General features: G+C 32.1%; 1 protein-coding gene across 7 annotated transcripts in view; it reads left to right on the top strand.

Moving 5' to 3' along the window:
- The first annotated feature begins 83 nt into the window (after positions 1-83).
- LOC128211927 (uncharacterized) overlaps positions 84-16,476 on the top strand; it is a 28,762-nt gene continuing 12,369 nt past the window's right edge. Inside the window, exons 1-4 of one of the 7 annotated variants that reach the window (XM_052917071.1) lie at positions 84-590; positions 7,058-8,060; positions 8,485-8,661; positions 13,673-13,726. In XM_052917071.1, coding sequence (XP_052773031.1) covers positions 7,076-8,060; positions 8,485-8,661; positions 13,673-13,726 — 1,216 coding nt within the window. In that variant the 5' untranslated portion in view covers positions 84-590; positions 7,058-7,075. Of the gene's footprint in view, positions 591-1,531; positions 1,804-5,719; positions 5,947-5,967; positions 6,151-6,384; positions 6,397-7,057; positions 8,061-8,484; positions 8,662-13,672; positions 13,727-16,476 lie in introns of those variants that run through there. The other 6 variants (XM_052917072.1, XM_052917074.1, XM_052917073.1 and 3 more) reach the window with 6 other exon arrangements.

Below are 16,476 nucleotides of genomic sequence, written 5' to 3'. Positions count from 1 at the left end.
TCATAAGCTGAAGCATACTTTATTCATAATTCAAGATTTAGGTTTTGTAATATTGTTGTCAGAATGAATATTTTATGACAGAGGATTTGAATGGTAATTGCCTTGTGCTATGATCATGGATAAAAGCTGTCATTGTCTTGTCGCTGTATTGAAAGGCCTTGCTGACGCTAAATTGAATTTTTGTCATTATATTTTAAGCTTAATTATTTTTGAACAATTATTCGTAAAAAGGACACAATGAAGTCTTTGTTTCTCCTGTTTCATAAAATTGATTTCAACTTTCAATTTTTGAAGTCGACTGGTTTAATAATGATATCAGTAATGTGTTGATTTATTATTATAATTTCTGCATGTATTGTTTTCATGGGAATGGTAATTATAACTATTCATATTACATAGAAGAAAAGGGGTTATCATTTAAATTATGTTTAGTCAGTCGATGAGGCTATTTGGGGATTATAATTGCTTAAAAATAACTTTCACATATAAATTATGCTTATTTGAATGAAGATTTTCCACAAAGGACAGTTGTTAACTCATTTGTTTCAAGGAAATATGGATTTGATTTGGAGCATTTAGTCGGAGCAATTGTGAGTTTGGATGTACAGTGTCATTTCAAAGTTGTGCATTATGCAAAGAATATAAGTAGATAAAAAAACAAAACAAATATAAATATCATGAATAACAGAAAATGCCAAACAAAAGTATGGGCTGTTTTTCGTTCATAATGTAATTAGAAAGAAGTTTATATTTTTCTCATGAGTGAAATATTTCTCTTGTTTTGCCAAAGTCTTGCATTATTTTCATATATGGTTCTCATGAAATTTTCAATTCTGCTCATTTTCTAAAATGATTTTTTAAAGATCTCGTCATTTTAATTTTTTCTCATTAATTTGTACTGTCATAACAGAGCTCTGAAACTGATTACTATCCTTGATATAATCTCATAACTTATATTATGATTTTTTTTCAATATTTGATAACATTCTGTGTCAAGGTGGTGTGCGGGGGTAGCCATTTCTTCTGTGATAGCTCTAGTTTTTAATTTTAACCTCATTACAAATCTGTGAAGCTGATATTATAGGAGTTATGACACTAACATTGTTGGATTTAACAAAAAGTTTTAATTTTAATTTGAGAACTTTCATTGTTCTGTTTGAATTATAAAACCTTGTAAAAGAAGTGTCAGTTGGTGTTGTTTGGTTAGCCATTTTGTAAAACTAGCCTATTGTTATTTATTTTTTTCATAGATTTTTGTTGAAGATCTTTCGAAAGATTAAATTTTCCCCATTCATAACCAGAGAATTGGACAAAAAGTGTAAGCATGTTTTGTATTGAAATGCTCAAAATCATAAGCTTTTCATAGGTTGTTAAACCAAGATTGTAATCAAAGGAAATTATGCTGAAACATTAGTGATTTTGCGCTTTCCCATATCACGGGGTGTAAGAGAAAGTGTACTAAGTGAAAGTTATTAATGAAGGAGATATTACCTTTCGTCTTTCATCCATAGTGGTTGTTATAACATGTAATGGTGATTGTGTTCATCATACACATAAGGAACAATGAAAGTCTGACAGTTCAAATTCTCTTCTGTCAATCCTTTAGGCACTTCACAGGGCTCAAAATGGCTAATTTTCTTGTTTTCTTTATCAGATTTTAAGAATGATTATGCTAAAATGAAATTGCATTTTGCTTTAAGTGGGTCTATAACAATTGGTCTATGATTTGGATTTGCAAAAAGATTTAAAAACTAATGGAAGTGAAACTTTTGAGTGATTTTTAGTTCACATTCTCCAAACATTGTAAGTATTTGTTCATGTTTTTTGTTATTGTTAATCTATAACATAAATTGTTACCAATACTATTATATAAAAAAATCATTTTTAGCTTGTCTATGAAAAGATTGCGGTAACACATAATTTTCATAAGGCTGGTGTTGTCATCATTGTTGGCTAAATTGTTAGTTTTGGCCATGCCTCGCAGTCATTACAGACTAAATGATGAATCTTAGTTTACAATTACAGTACTAACAATAAGTGAAAATTAAAGAGATCAAAGAGGAACTAATTGATGTCAACAGTGATTAAAATACTATGCCTCACGATGTCAGTTAACAACTTTGCATGCACTTTTTGGTAAAATAAATGTTAATATATTTCCACAAATTGATGATATAAGGAATGTAAGAAAATAACTTGGCAAGCCTTTTAACCAACTTCCATGCGTGCCCTCGGGTTGGATTTTTCAATCTGGACGTGAAACACATGATATATATATTATTATTCTATTGACTTATATATGCACAGGGTCAATTCTTGTCTTAAAAATACAAATGGGCATTTGAGGGATAGTGGTCTTGTGTCTTGTCATATTGTTATTTAAGTGTTTTTACGTATATTTCAAGACATGATTTATTTGTTCACTTTGAACCAGTCAGATAAATTGAAAATTAGTTTTACGTGACCCAAGTATTTAACAATAGCTGGTCATTTATGACGGTTTGGTTTTGCATTTTTATGCCCACCTTCGTTCGTCCATCCGTCCGTCCGGCTCTATAACTTTCCCTTGTATGGACAGATTTTAAAATAACTTGCCACATGTGTTCCACATACCAAGACGACGTGTGGCGTGCAAGACTCGTGTCCCTACCTCAAAGGTCAAGGTCACACTTAGTGTTTATTCACAATGGAGTGCTGCATATAAGGACATAGAGTATAGGTTGTCGTGTCCGGGCTGTAACTTTCTCATGTATGGACAGATTTTAAAATAACTTGCCACATGTGTTCCACATACCAAGACGACGTGCCGCGTGCAAGACCTGTGTCCCTACCTCAAAGGTCAAGTTCACACTTAGTGTTTATTTACAATGAAGTGCTGCATATAAGGACATAGAGTATAGGTTGTCGTGTCCGGGCTGTTACTTTCCCTTGTATGGACAGATTTTAAAATAACTTGCCACATGTGTTCCACATACCAAGACAACGTGTCGCGTGCAAGACCCGTGTCCCTACCTCGAAGGTCAAGGTCACACTTAGTGTTTATTCACAATGGAGTGCTGCATATAAGGACATAGAGTATAGGTTGTTGTGTCCGGGCTGTAACTTTCTCTTGTATGGACAGATTTTAAAATAACTTGCCACATGTGTTCCACATACCAAGACAACGTGTCGCGTGCAAGACCCGTGTCCCTGCCTCAAAGGTCAAGGTCACACATAGTGTTTATTCACAATGGAGTGCTGCATATAAGGACATAGAGTATAGGTTGTCATGTCCGGGCTGTAACTTTCCCTTGTATGGACATATTTTAAAATAACTTGCCACATGTGTTCCACATACCAAGACAACGTGTCGCGTGCAAGACCCGTGTCCCTGCCTCAAAGGTCAAGGTCACACTTAGTGTTTATTCACAATGCAGTGCTGCATATAAGGACATAGAGTTTAGGTTGTTGTGTCAGGGCTGTTACTTTCCCTTGTATGGACAGATTTTAAAATCACTTGCGACATGTGTTCCACATACGAAGACGACGTGTCATGTGCAAGACCCATGTCCCTACCTCTAAGGTGGAAGATACACTAAGTGTTTATTCACAAGGGAATTCTGAATATAAGGACATAACAGTGTAGGTTGTCAAGTATGGGTGGTATTTTTTATGTTCAGAGGCAATTTAAAATAACTTGCCATATGTATTTGACACGTAGAGGCAAGATCAACTTTTCATGTACTGACCTTGTTCGTAGGTCAATGTCACATTCGGGGGCATTCGTCACATACTGTGACAGCCCTTGTTTTTTCATGTTTTCCATAAAACGCATCAGAAATATTGAAATTTGATGTTGAAAAATCTACCTTGTGATGTTAATTTACCTATCAAATAACAAACAAAAATCATAAAGCTATTGGCATAATTAACTACTTTTCTCATACCTCAGATAAGTAGATCCAAAAATTTGGCCATGCTTGAAATTCTTATCTTGCCCACGGGCAAAGATAAAACCGTATGGAACTTCTTTTTTATTGTCATCACACAATTACCTCCCTTGTTGAAGACTGTGTAAATGAAATCTAATTAATGTTTTGTTCTCACTTTAAACATGTTTTAAAAATATATCATGATCATGAAAAGTGCATGCATTTATTTCTGTACATAATGAGTCTCATGATTTGTTTGAATTGCTGCCAATAATTTATATATGATCGTTTCAAATGTTTAACATTTAAATCACCCTCGGATGGAATATTTATATAAGTTTGCTGAATCATACTGCGAAAGATTTGCCTCAGTAACTATATTTGAATTTCAAGTTAATTACAATAAGTAGTATATAGAATTTGAAATTGATACAATTTATTACAATAAATGTGTTGAGAACAAATTTGGTGTGAAACTATTTTATGTGATTTCCTGTTTTTCGGTAGCTGTTAAGGAATGATTGTACGGTCATGGTCGCACACCACTAAATTTTCAATTTATCTTGGCCTTTTAAAATTTAAAAGTCTATAGACTTTTGTAGTTACTGTCACTTAATTTGTAGAGTTTACGAATGTGGAATAGCTCTAAGAATATGATAGCATGATTCTTCAATATAAGTGTATTGCAAAATGACCCAGACAGCTTTTAGTATTCAGACTTTTTTCCAAAATAATATGATTAAGTTTGTTGTCACAGTTTAAGTGCGTGTTGACCATTTAGCTTATCGTAACATGGCGTGTATGTAAGCCAATTACTTTAAATAATATGAACAACTTAATTTTCTTTCAATTATTAATTTTTATGCATTTTCAAGGAATATCTAGAAATCTAATCTAGAAATTTAATTACAGTGCAATATTCATGTTTTGTAGTCAACTTGTTATATAAATGGTCGTTAAAACATAAAAGCAGATTTTTTATGTAATTAAATCAGTATCATTAAGCAGTTTGGAAAATTGATAGATGAAATAAATTAAAGCGAAAGCTATATAATGTATGTGTATGTTTAGGCCATTGCTGTGTTGTATTGTCAGTAAGTATTAGCATTGAAAAATAGTGTCCAATGTTGATGAATTCTTTGAAAGAATATAACGCTATAAACCCAAAATGCTTTAGAATAATATTCCAGCTACAATTGTTATTAACAGCTTATGGCATGTTCAAGTTGATATTATTTTAAATATTTTAACAAGTACTTAAAATATGAAAATTGAAGTTATTATTCGCTTTCAAAAGAATATTGAACTAGAACTCGGTGAATCATTTCATGCTGACATGTTTGTGCAGTGGGCATGAAAAATAATGTCTGTGTAAATATCTCACTTCTTTTCAGTTCCATAATCCTATGCTAGCCAAAAAAAATAAAATTGTTGGGCCAGCTTTATGACGTATTTGACTCTTTTGTTTCTAAATCAGTAAATGCAAATAGCCTTTAGCTTTATAACTGCATGGAACAGGGGAATATTTTTATATATATATATTGGTATGTATCTTTATATCAAAAATAATAATAGTATTTTTGTCTTCGCATTTGTTTTGGAGAAGATAATTTTTATACTTTTATTGCTCAACTAGGTAATTGCTTTTATGGCAAAAGGAAATATTATTAACAAAACATTACAATCTCTTAGCCAAAGTAAACACAACATTCAATTGACACTACTGGAATGTAGCAATTATAGAATACACATTATTGACAGAGAACATAGACCATACATTAACATCAAAATCATTAAAACAATCTTTTTGTGGAAAATAGAAATGTAAGTACTTTGTTATGAATACTTAGTGAATACTTAGTGTTCAATAGAGTATAAATTTATGAAGCTTATGAATGTTTAACTATAACCAAACTGTACAATATTTATTAATGCTTTATTTGTTCCACTAAGCTGTATGTCTTGCAAGTTTTATCGGTAACCTACGATATTCAGATAAATTGGTATAAATAATGGGAAAGCCAATTTGAAACAGGTACACTGTAATTATCTTTAAAGCGGATTTCAGGACGGCAAGCATTTTGAACGGTTTAAAAGTATTGGAGAGGACTTTTCATGATTCATTTCTCCTTCATTGAAGTATCTGCGAAGTTTAACTATGAGGATTTAAGGGCTATCTAGTACAATACTTCGACTTCGTAAACCTTTTAATAAATGTTGCTGGGGACTTTAGATAAAGGTTTGTGACAATACTGTCATGTTAATGGATATTTTTTTTATTGAAAAATGCAAGCATCTTTTAATTTTATGTTGTAATTTATATAAATATATATTTTTTATTAAATTATTTGTATGAACAAACTAGGTAAAATAAAAATATTAATAATCAAAAATTGATTGGGATTGAGTTATATATTGCCATTAAGGAAACATTTTTACATTAACAGTATACAAAGAAATTATTAAAGGAAAATATGATTTTTTTGTAAAATTCTTTTTAGGATTATGAAAAAATATATTGGACATATTACAATTTGAGATCATGATCAATATATGATATAACTAAGTCTTTTGCTTTAGAATTCCAGACATTCAGATGTAATGAACAGCACTTTTAAATTTTTGTATTTAGTTGCATTAATATTATTTGCATAATTCCATATAATGCACTATCCAAGTAAAATATTGGCAACAGACCGCTTTAATAATAATGATAAGATTAAATCTTGTTTTGGATTTCATTTACATATTTTGCAAGTAGTTTACAGTTTTTCAAAACTTTCATATACTTTTAAGTTTGTGTCCGACATTTAGGTACTTATGTACTAATTATTTTTCATGAAATATTGCCATTTTGATTATTCCATGTCAGTCAGTAGTAGGAAAACTGTGAACATGGGGTGTTGGTTAAAAAATTTAGTACAGTTTTAGTTAAAACATTATTCTAAAATTACTTTTTTAAGTTCAAACAATGAAAGTGCTGTAGGAAAATTATACTTACCTGTAAACTTGTGTATACTTGAAGCAATAAAATTTTATCCATACGGTTTAGCAGATTAATTGTATTGGTTATTGTAATTTCAAAGTTCTTTTATTTCAGAAAAATTACTTTGTTCATTACAAAATCGTTATTTCATTGATTTCAGAATAGTTTTGGAAGTAAGATGGATCGCATTAAGCCGGAGAAGTTGCCACGGCAACGTGTTCAGAAATTGTGGCGAAATGTTCGATGGGCTGAAACATTTCCTGATGACTCATTGACAGTTGATGAAAAAGACATTACTCCAAATTATGCTCTCCGGAAAGTTGCGTTGCTATTTGAAAATAAAAAATTTCGTGAGTGTGCATCACTGATACGGAGACTGAATTGTGTGACTTTAAGTAGCATTCTACATGAAGTTCCGATAGAAGTGCTACATGATTCCCTACCTCAGAGTCTCAATGTACTAGAGGCTTTATACGGGAAACTGTATGAAACTTCCGACAGTCCAGAAGAGTTTCCAAAGGATGATCTACAAATTGAACATTTTCTGTTGAAACTTGTTGGTTTATTCGCTCAGCAATCCAGTTTGAATAACAAACATGAGAAAAATTCCAACAGTGTCTACCCATCTTGCAGGAGCATTTTGCGTATTATTTCCTGGGTGGATCCAAATACAAGGCGCAATATTCGGAGTAAGAAGCGTGAATTGGATAAATGCCTCAGACATTTAGGTAGACATGGGCTTGTAGAGAGTTCTGAAGGCTCTCTTATGAATCTACACGATGCATTTAAAATAGAATTCGAAAAAGTAGTGTACCAATACCGCTGCGCATTACACAAACTTGAGGAATTAAATCTCTCATCAAAACATCCGACAGGGAGTTCTGTTATTTGGGGGCCAGCACCCTCATCTTCCAGCCACCATCGTCTCATGCAAATAACGCGTGATGACGTACAAGAGCGCATCATCAAAAATCGTACACTCTACAATTTGTCTGAGCCAGCTATCCTGAACCAGTATTTGAAGAAGTTTATTCACGCTCTGGAAAAGCGGATTGAATATGACAAAGTCATTCTCTTCCACGATACGGAGCTGAAGAAAATCAGCCGCTCGGACGACGAGGAGCAGAAGTTCTTGTCTGTTAGTCTCAAAGAATTCTCCATGGGTAAGGATTCGTTCACCTTATATTTAAGTAGATTAGCCTATGCAAGTTTGTTTTAACTCCATTTTCAAGACCAATGTTAGGTTATATGAATCATATATGTAGTGACTCTGCGGGGCTTCCTGGGTAAATACCATCATTTTTTTAGAGGTCACCAGTTGAAAATTGTATTCAGTTATAACTAAAAGGCTCGTGCTTTTCTACCAAGGAGAGGTTACCGGTAAATATCATTGTTTAAAATAAATAATATTTCATGCATGTAATCACCATTAAGTTAATAACAGTGTGGTTAAAACTATAGAACTACGTGAGGTAGCAGAGGAGGATTTCCCAACTGCTGACGACAATGACAATGTCATTGTATCTAGCAATGAAAATACTACCATGCAAATTTGCAATGTCACTAATTACCATGATAATTTGGCAGGCTACAGTGTGGTTCTGCAACTACTGAAAGAGGTGGCTGAAGAGGACGCCCAAACAGATGATGGTGATGATGTGTTTGCGTCTAGCGATGAGGACACAATCTCACCTCTGATGCACAAGGACCGGGTCCGCAGTCTCTCTAGCACCAGTAGTCTCCTGTCAAATAAATCATCCTCAGGTATCTGCCATTACAAGCTATTGATCCATTCTTTGAGCTTTCCTTTTAATTTTTTAATGGTTTCTTGTGTTTTGCACAGAGTGTTTGATTCCTTTTTGATGTTTGATAGAGAAATTTATCAAAAACTCAAAACTGCATTTGTCATTTAATTCAGCCATAATTGGTCATATCAATGCATGTTTTTATAATGCATTTTATTGCAGTGTGCATTTTTTTTTTCAAATTGATTTTCACTTTGACAGACACGCATTTATTGAATTTGTCTTTAGTATTTCTTTTGCATTTTGTTCCTTCATTAATTCAGTAGCATGTCTAGGGTGTTCGTTTCAGAAAAAAACAAACAAATGAGGTATTATCCTAGAGTTGGCACTATCTTAGGCAAGGTATTTTCCTAGCCATGGTGTAGTCCTTGCCTTGGTATAGTCTGTGACTCAGCCTTAGTATTAAAAAACACAATATTGTGGGCCAATAACTGGAAACCATTCAAGATATACATGTAGATAAAATCCTGATACGTTGTTATTGTTGTTTTGTGTTGTTGTTTCTTGTTCATTTTTGTTTATTGTTGTTTTTTACTTTGTTTTTTGTTGTTGTTTTCTGGGAGGGGGGTCCTTGGGTTTATGCATTGAGACATTGTATGTATCTCCTTCAGTGTCTGTTTGGTTTTGAATCTTATGCCTCTAAACAGCGTCATTGTTTTCATATTTCTGGAGACCTTCGTAAAGGATTTCTTTTGAAGAAAACTAGTGTATTAGGCTATGGAAATTTTAACTTTTCTATATTCAATACATGCCCTATTTCTGGCCAGGGGATTTTGCTTTGGAAATAGGGCATATGGCCATCAACTAGAGAGATATGGTCATTAATCACTCTTGCATGGGCATTTTTTATATTGAAACTTGCATTTATTTTTAACTGGAGACCACTCTATAGAGTACATATGTTGCTAAAAAATTAATGCAAAAAGCCATCTAGTCTATAAATTACCCGAGCACACATTCATAAATAATGAGTCTGTGAGATATTCATCCCCCTCTAAAGGACCCGGGGATGGATTGAAATCCTGAGGGATTCCCCCACGGCCCCACCCCCTGATCCTGTCAGGGGATATGACAAGAAAGTCATATACACAAGAAAAAAAAATATTGTAAGACTCACATCTATTGCCAGCCCCACATCTTTGGATAATCTCACAAACATGGCCAAAACCGCATTACTGGTACACACAAAACATGGGATAAGTTGGGGTGGGGTGCAGGAGCTCACCCTTTATTTTCCCCTTACAACTATTACTTGGTTAAACTAAAGGAAGATTCTTTATATTGTTATGTACATCAAGCTTGAACAAGTTCAGTAAATATTTTATTAATAATTATTTGTTATCATCTGTACAATTCATGTTTGTTTGAAGATTTCAGCAGGGTTTTTCATGTTTCAATTTCAATTCAGCTATATGTTAAAGCCCAACAATATTCTGCAAAGAAGCACTCGAAATCTTTGAATTTCTATTGCTGTTTCACCCGTTTTGGTAAACAGACATCTAAATCCAATAATATGTTGACCATCTTGTTAATAAGATGATGTCATAGAAAGGTTAGTGACGTCTGATATAAATCACAGTTGTGGGGATGTTTCAGGGTTTTTGCCATGGTTGTGGAAAAAATTGGCCACGTAACTGCGAAATTATAGGCCATTTTTTTCGGTTGGATTTGGATTTGAGTCCTACATTTGTATACCAGTTAAAAATACACTAGTGTGTATATATGGTCACAAAGTTTAATGAAATGGTCATGACAAATGACTTGACTGAATTAAGATATTAAGTCTTTACTTCTTAGTGGTATTAATTAACTTTATAATCTGTGGTATTCATTGCCTGTAGAAAACTCAGGGTCTTATGATTCACCACGTATAAAAGAATTATTTAAAAAAAAATAACTTTACAAATAAACAAAACTTTTTCTCACCAAAATAGGTCTCAGACGTTGTATAGAAACGAAATATCTCAACAGAAAGATAAAAAACATTTATTTTATTTGATTTTGAGTCTAGACCAGTACTGTATGAAATCAATCTGATCAGAATTTCTTAAAGCAAACACTTTGCATTCTCTGTTCAAATAATACTAATGATATTACACTGCCTAATAACACTTCAGAGAATTAATCAGTGAAATAAGTCCGGATCAAGAGGTTTCAACATTTAATTAACCATAAATGATCTTGTTTGAAAAATAAATACTGAATTATATGATAAAGTAAATGACCTTTAAGTTACAGCATTAAGCGGAGTCAGGTGCTATTTAAATAAATGTATCCAGCAGTATAATGCTAGTGACATTGTTTATTTGTATATATTGTTAATGGAATTAGGATTAAGATCCTTCATGGAAACAGCATACATGTATATTTCAAAATAGAAATGCACATAATGGGTTGATTGTTCAGAACTTCTTTAGATTTAACAACTTAAAATGTTAATGACTTCATTATTGTCTTTGACAGCTTTTCTACTCTGGAAGTTTCATGGACACACTTGCCATTTGCATTCTTTAAAAAGATTTGAGAAAACTGTTTCAGCTGTACTAGCTTTAGCACATCATACAATTAAATAACACTTTTAAATGGTAATTAGTTTAATTTGTAAAATATTGCATATGCAGGGCATGCAATTGTTTTTTGTATTAACATAAATAAAACTCAATCCATTTGTTATAATAAATAATGATTGCCACAATGCATCAAAATCCCAGTTAAGCTGATTTGATCACATTTTTTTTTTAATAACTTCTTGAAAAAATTATTTTCGGTAATGTCTTTCATCAATAACTGCGATTTGTGACTACTTTCCTCAAGCTTTGAGCTTAAAATAATAAACTAAAACAATGTTGTCATGAAATTAAACCAGTTTGTAAATTATATAATCATGCTCATTTGCTTGACTCTGTGTAAAAATCTATTTCATTTGATCATAAATATTGTTTATAGATCAAAGGTTATCAATATAGGTATGCATAAAATTCAAATAAAATTCCTTAAGTCATTGTTAATAATTGGAAACTCTGTTTTTCAAGGCCTTTTGTAATCACATATTTATAATATGGAAGCCTTGTATTTCATATTTTTAATATTCCTTTTAAAAGAATGAAACAAATAAATTGTTATGTCTGACCTGTATTGATATTGCAAAATTAAATAATAACCAGAAAATAAACAGCATTGACTCTATTTGGTAACATTGTATGTAAAGTTAGTTTTGAAATCCATGGTTTGTTACATAATTCAAATAAAATTAGTTTGCTTGAATTAAAATGATCCTGTGATCGGCAGTGAAAACAGACTTTTTAAAGTTATTATGTCAATATTTTTCTCACTAACTAAATACAATTACACATCAATGTTACCAATTTAAATACCTCGTTTCATCCTCAAATGTTATTAAGTACAAATATGATATAGATTATTCAAAATCAGCTTACTTTTCTTCATATTTAATTGTGTTTTTTTGTACTGATGTCAGATATCAAATTTTGCTTGAAAAAAAATATGATAAAAATTTAACTGCACAAGAATTACTTATATTTTTAATACACGTGATTATTAAATTCAGCAATATCGGAGAAAGAAACATCAACTCTGCTTTTGTTTTAATCTGTGTATATTTAAATAGCATGACATACAATGTTGCAAAGTTTGATTGATATATATGTTAAATAAAATATGTTTAAACTATGAAATCTTCTGGGTATTTACATTGTTTGGGTAATTTTGAAGGGATATAAAAAATTAACATTTATATAATTCATATGTTTGTGTTCACTTGTAAATCAGAATTATTTCCTTAGAAGAAGATTGGATATAAAAATTATGTAATTTATTCAGTCTTAATTAATAAATTATTTGAATATCATACAAATTTAAAAAAAAAACTGATGATATCATTTATACAGATTACCATGATCTGTGATGTTAAAAGGTAATCTCAAAAATATGCTTCAATTCTTTCAGTTCCATACAAAGTACTTATCATAGTGCGGGATGTCTATCCAAAGATCTGCAATTACTCAGCATTTCTACCTAAATTTGAAAAATAAACAAAACCTGTACAGACTTCATAATTCATCATCCTAAATTACCCCTGCAATTTAGCTAATCTGAAAACATTTAAATTATAATTGAGATTTTTAAGGTGAAAAATAAGCAAAGTTTAAAAGAAAAGCTCTTAAACATTAGGTGTTAAATAAATATTTAATTAAATGAAAAGTATGACCTTAAGTGTACCTTGAATAGAAGGAAATTACAATTTTCATTTGCTCTTCAAAGTTGCTATTTATTTGGCATGGAGCTAAAGAAAGCTTTTTGTTAAGCTAATATTACTTTATTGTCAGATTCAATTATAACCTTAGTGTTCAACCAAGATAATTATTATATTTGTTAAATGCATTTAACCTGAGATTCTCAACATAGTATTGTTAGGATAGAAAAACTCCTGTGAAAAAAAAAGATGTTTTGTTCACTGGGTATTATCATATTGCTGACTAAAATGGACTGAAAAGGTTCCTTAAACCTGCTCTGTCACAGATTGACAGATTTGACTTTTCTAATTTTTGTCACATAAATGCCTTCAATTCAGTCATAATATAACTTAAAATAGAACATATCTCATTTGTTTGGAAAACTGCCTAAAAACTCATTTTTCTTAAAGCGTTAAGTAACCCTTGAAGCCATATAACATCAATTATTGAACTTAATATTAATAACGTTAATTATGACCTTAAAATCTTCAAATACAATTGCCATGCATCATTTGTCTAGTTTTTCCCCTTGGTCTACAGAGAAAAACAGACAAGCATACAGGCATCCTGTAGTACTCTTGTTTCACGATTTGCGATGCTGGCTACTGCTGTTAACTTTTGGAATTTCTTTGTCCAAGGGGAATGGTGGAAAGCATCCTCAAGGTCTTCCTTTAAATTTCTGTGTTTATGGTTTAAAATCATTTGTGACTCCCATAGGTGGCAGCACTGGTCGACGACGACAGTTGATGAAAGGACGGTCATTTACTGCAGGTCTGTTTCCATGGAAACAGTGGGATTTTTAGACCTATGTGGTGGAGAAATAATATTTTTGATAATTAAGAATAATGTAGAGTGCAGAGGTGAAACTTAAATTGCAATAAAATATATATTAAGACTAATATATTTTTTGAACTCCAGTACAGGAACAAAACAAAATGGTTCAAATGAATGTATGACTTTTCCACAATCTAGCTTAAAAAAGAAAGGAGTGTATTCTAATTTTTAATGTAAAACAAAAGGCTTGGACATATTTAGGTTTCACCTCTGCAAGTGTGAATGGTTTCAGTGCAAAATATGTTGGCCTACTGCTACTTTAAAGTTTGTTATTTATGTAAATTGCCATTCCTTGATTTGATGGGAATCATGTTGTACCAAGCATTTTAAAAAGATTTCCAACGAAAGACGGATTTTTAGAACAAGGATGTCATTTAGCGGTCAATTGTGAGGCCCGGCAGATGGTCGTACAGTACGCGTCAATTTGTGGTTGCAACTCTTTCACTTGAGAGGGCATTTTGGAATGGAGGGGTCAAGCTCACTTTCATTGAAAACAGGGAAATGGTTTGGGCTCAAACAATCCAATTCTGGTAGGATTCATGATGACTGATGAAACTCCTGTGTAAAGCAGGCAAATGCAGAGATTTGCCTTTGGATTTAACTTGGGGTAGTTAAGTTCAATTTCACGGTTACCGGTACTGAAAAAAGGAAAACAGTCTCCCTTTCATTACTTAAAATTATTATAGGAATGTCATCTTTAGAAGTAATGATATATTGTAAGATCACATGGTGGGAATGTTGGGTTCTGAGGGGACAAGGTCAAGGTCTCTGTTTCTTAAAAGACAACAATACATTCTGCTAAAAATTAACTTCAGACAGAAGTAGTGTATAGTGATTACACTTGTTATATATAAGACTAATGAATGTGGAGACAGATCCTGTTATTTACTTCTGGGATGTTAATGTCAAGGTCAAGGTCGCTGATACTCAAATAGGGGAAACTGTTTACCTCTTACTTGAGTTAGGAATGATGTATTATAAGTGATGAAACTTGGTATGTGGCTCATGTGAAGACATACATTGGGATTGCAGTTGGGGCTGATGGGGTCAAGGTCACTGTTACTTAAACAGGAGAAAAGTTTGCACCAAACAACTTGAGTTAGGAATGATGTAAAGTGATGAACTCTGTATCTAGTAAGTACATATAAACATGTACCTTGAGTTTTTAGGATCACATTCAAGGCTTCCATTTAAATGATAGGTAAAAACAGTTTCTGCTTAATAATTTACAAAATTGAGGGTTGAGACTAGACTTGAAGCTCATGGGGGGACAGACATTGGAAAGCATTTGGCTTTGAAACAAACAAAGTAAAGATGAATGTTTCTACTCAAGACTTTGATAGCCCGAATTAAAACCTGGCTGGTTTTTGCATTTTTTCAATTCATTCTTTCATAAATTGAGTAAAGATAACTTAAAATGAAATATTTGTCATAGATTTTGCACTGAAGGTTTTTAGCAATATTTTTGGGTATATTAGTGTTGAAAGGAACAAACCGTATAAATAATTTATAGTGTGATGTGTTTTGAATATAAGTATAATTATGTTTTTGCTTTATCATACTAAATGTGTGGTTCGATGACTAACTTATTGTAGCTTGTGTTTACTGGTATATTATGCTAATAGGTATTTTTTATTCAATGGTCATTAGTTATTAATTTACAATAATTATCAAGTTACATGTACCTGCAATCTTCTGTTTCTGCCAAGAAGTTTTGATTTAAGATGAAGTGTTTCCCTGAAAATGATATCATGTTTCAATTATGCATAAATTCATTTTTATTTTTTTTGGTAAATCAAACTGTGTTGAAGAACTTAAATTTGAATATTAATTTCAACAAAAAATGCTTGGTCTTTTTTATTGACAATGCTAAAACAATTATGGGGCAGAAATAGCACTCCATACATTCTTGCTTGCTTTACAATGTCACACTGGGTTACTATATTTGCTGTGATGGGGCTTACAATATATAAATTCATCTAGTTTTTGTCGTATTATAAAAGCATACAATTTTTTTTTTATTTAAATTGTATGTACATAAGAAATATTTGATGTCTTTTCATAATGGATTATAATAAGTTATTGTACTTATAAAGAAGTAGTGGTCCTTAAGTCTTATTTCTGGGCCATGGAACAGATATTGTACTGTCTGCACTGTGAGACCTGCTTTATTTCATAATCCTGATTTGCTTACAAATAGAAAGCTGAAGGTGTCTTTTTACACATGGGGGCAGAAAAGTGTGGACCATCCAGTTCAGCAATTTCATTATTCAATGTTGGATCTTTAAGTTAAAAAAATATCCAATTAGCATTATAATCAGAACTGCTGCAAATAAATTACTGCAAACACTATCTTAAATCACAGCAAAGGTATATGACACCAGCTTACATCAACGTTGGTCAGAAAGTTTAATGGTGTGGTGTGTAAACATATTCAAACGGAAAACGGCAGCTCGGGCTTATCAGCCAATCATGGCAGTGTCACTATTAGAATGGAATAGTGTTATGGCTGTTGGAGAAGCAAATAAGGAGATATACTTGAAAGAGCATTAGAGTTATCAGTTTAGATGACATCCATATAATGATACTGTTCACAGTTTAATGGCCATAGGTGTTAAAAATGTTGCTGGATAAATGTCTCTTGTTGCTGAAATGTCCTATATCTTCTCCAAATGGTTTACATCTTC

This window comes from Mya arenaria, chromosome 12 (genome assembly GCF_026914265.1).
Source record: "Mya arenaria isolate MELC-2E11 chromosome 12, ASM2691426v1".
Lineage (NCBI taxonomy): Eukaryota > Metazoa > Mollusca > Bivalvia > Myida > Myidae > Mya > Mya arenaria.
This window is presented reverse-complemented; position numbering and strand designations above follow the sequence as displayed.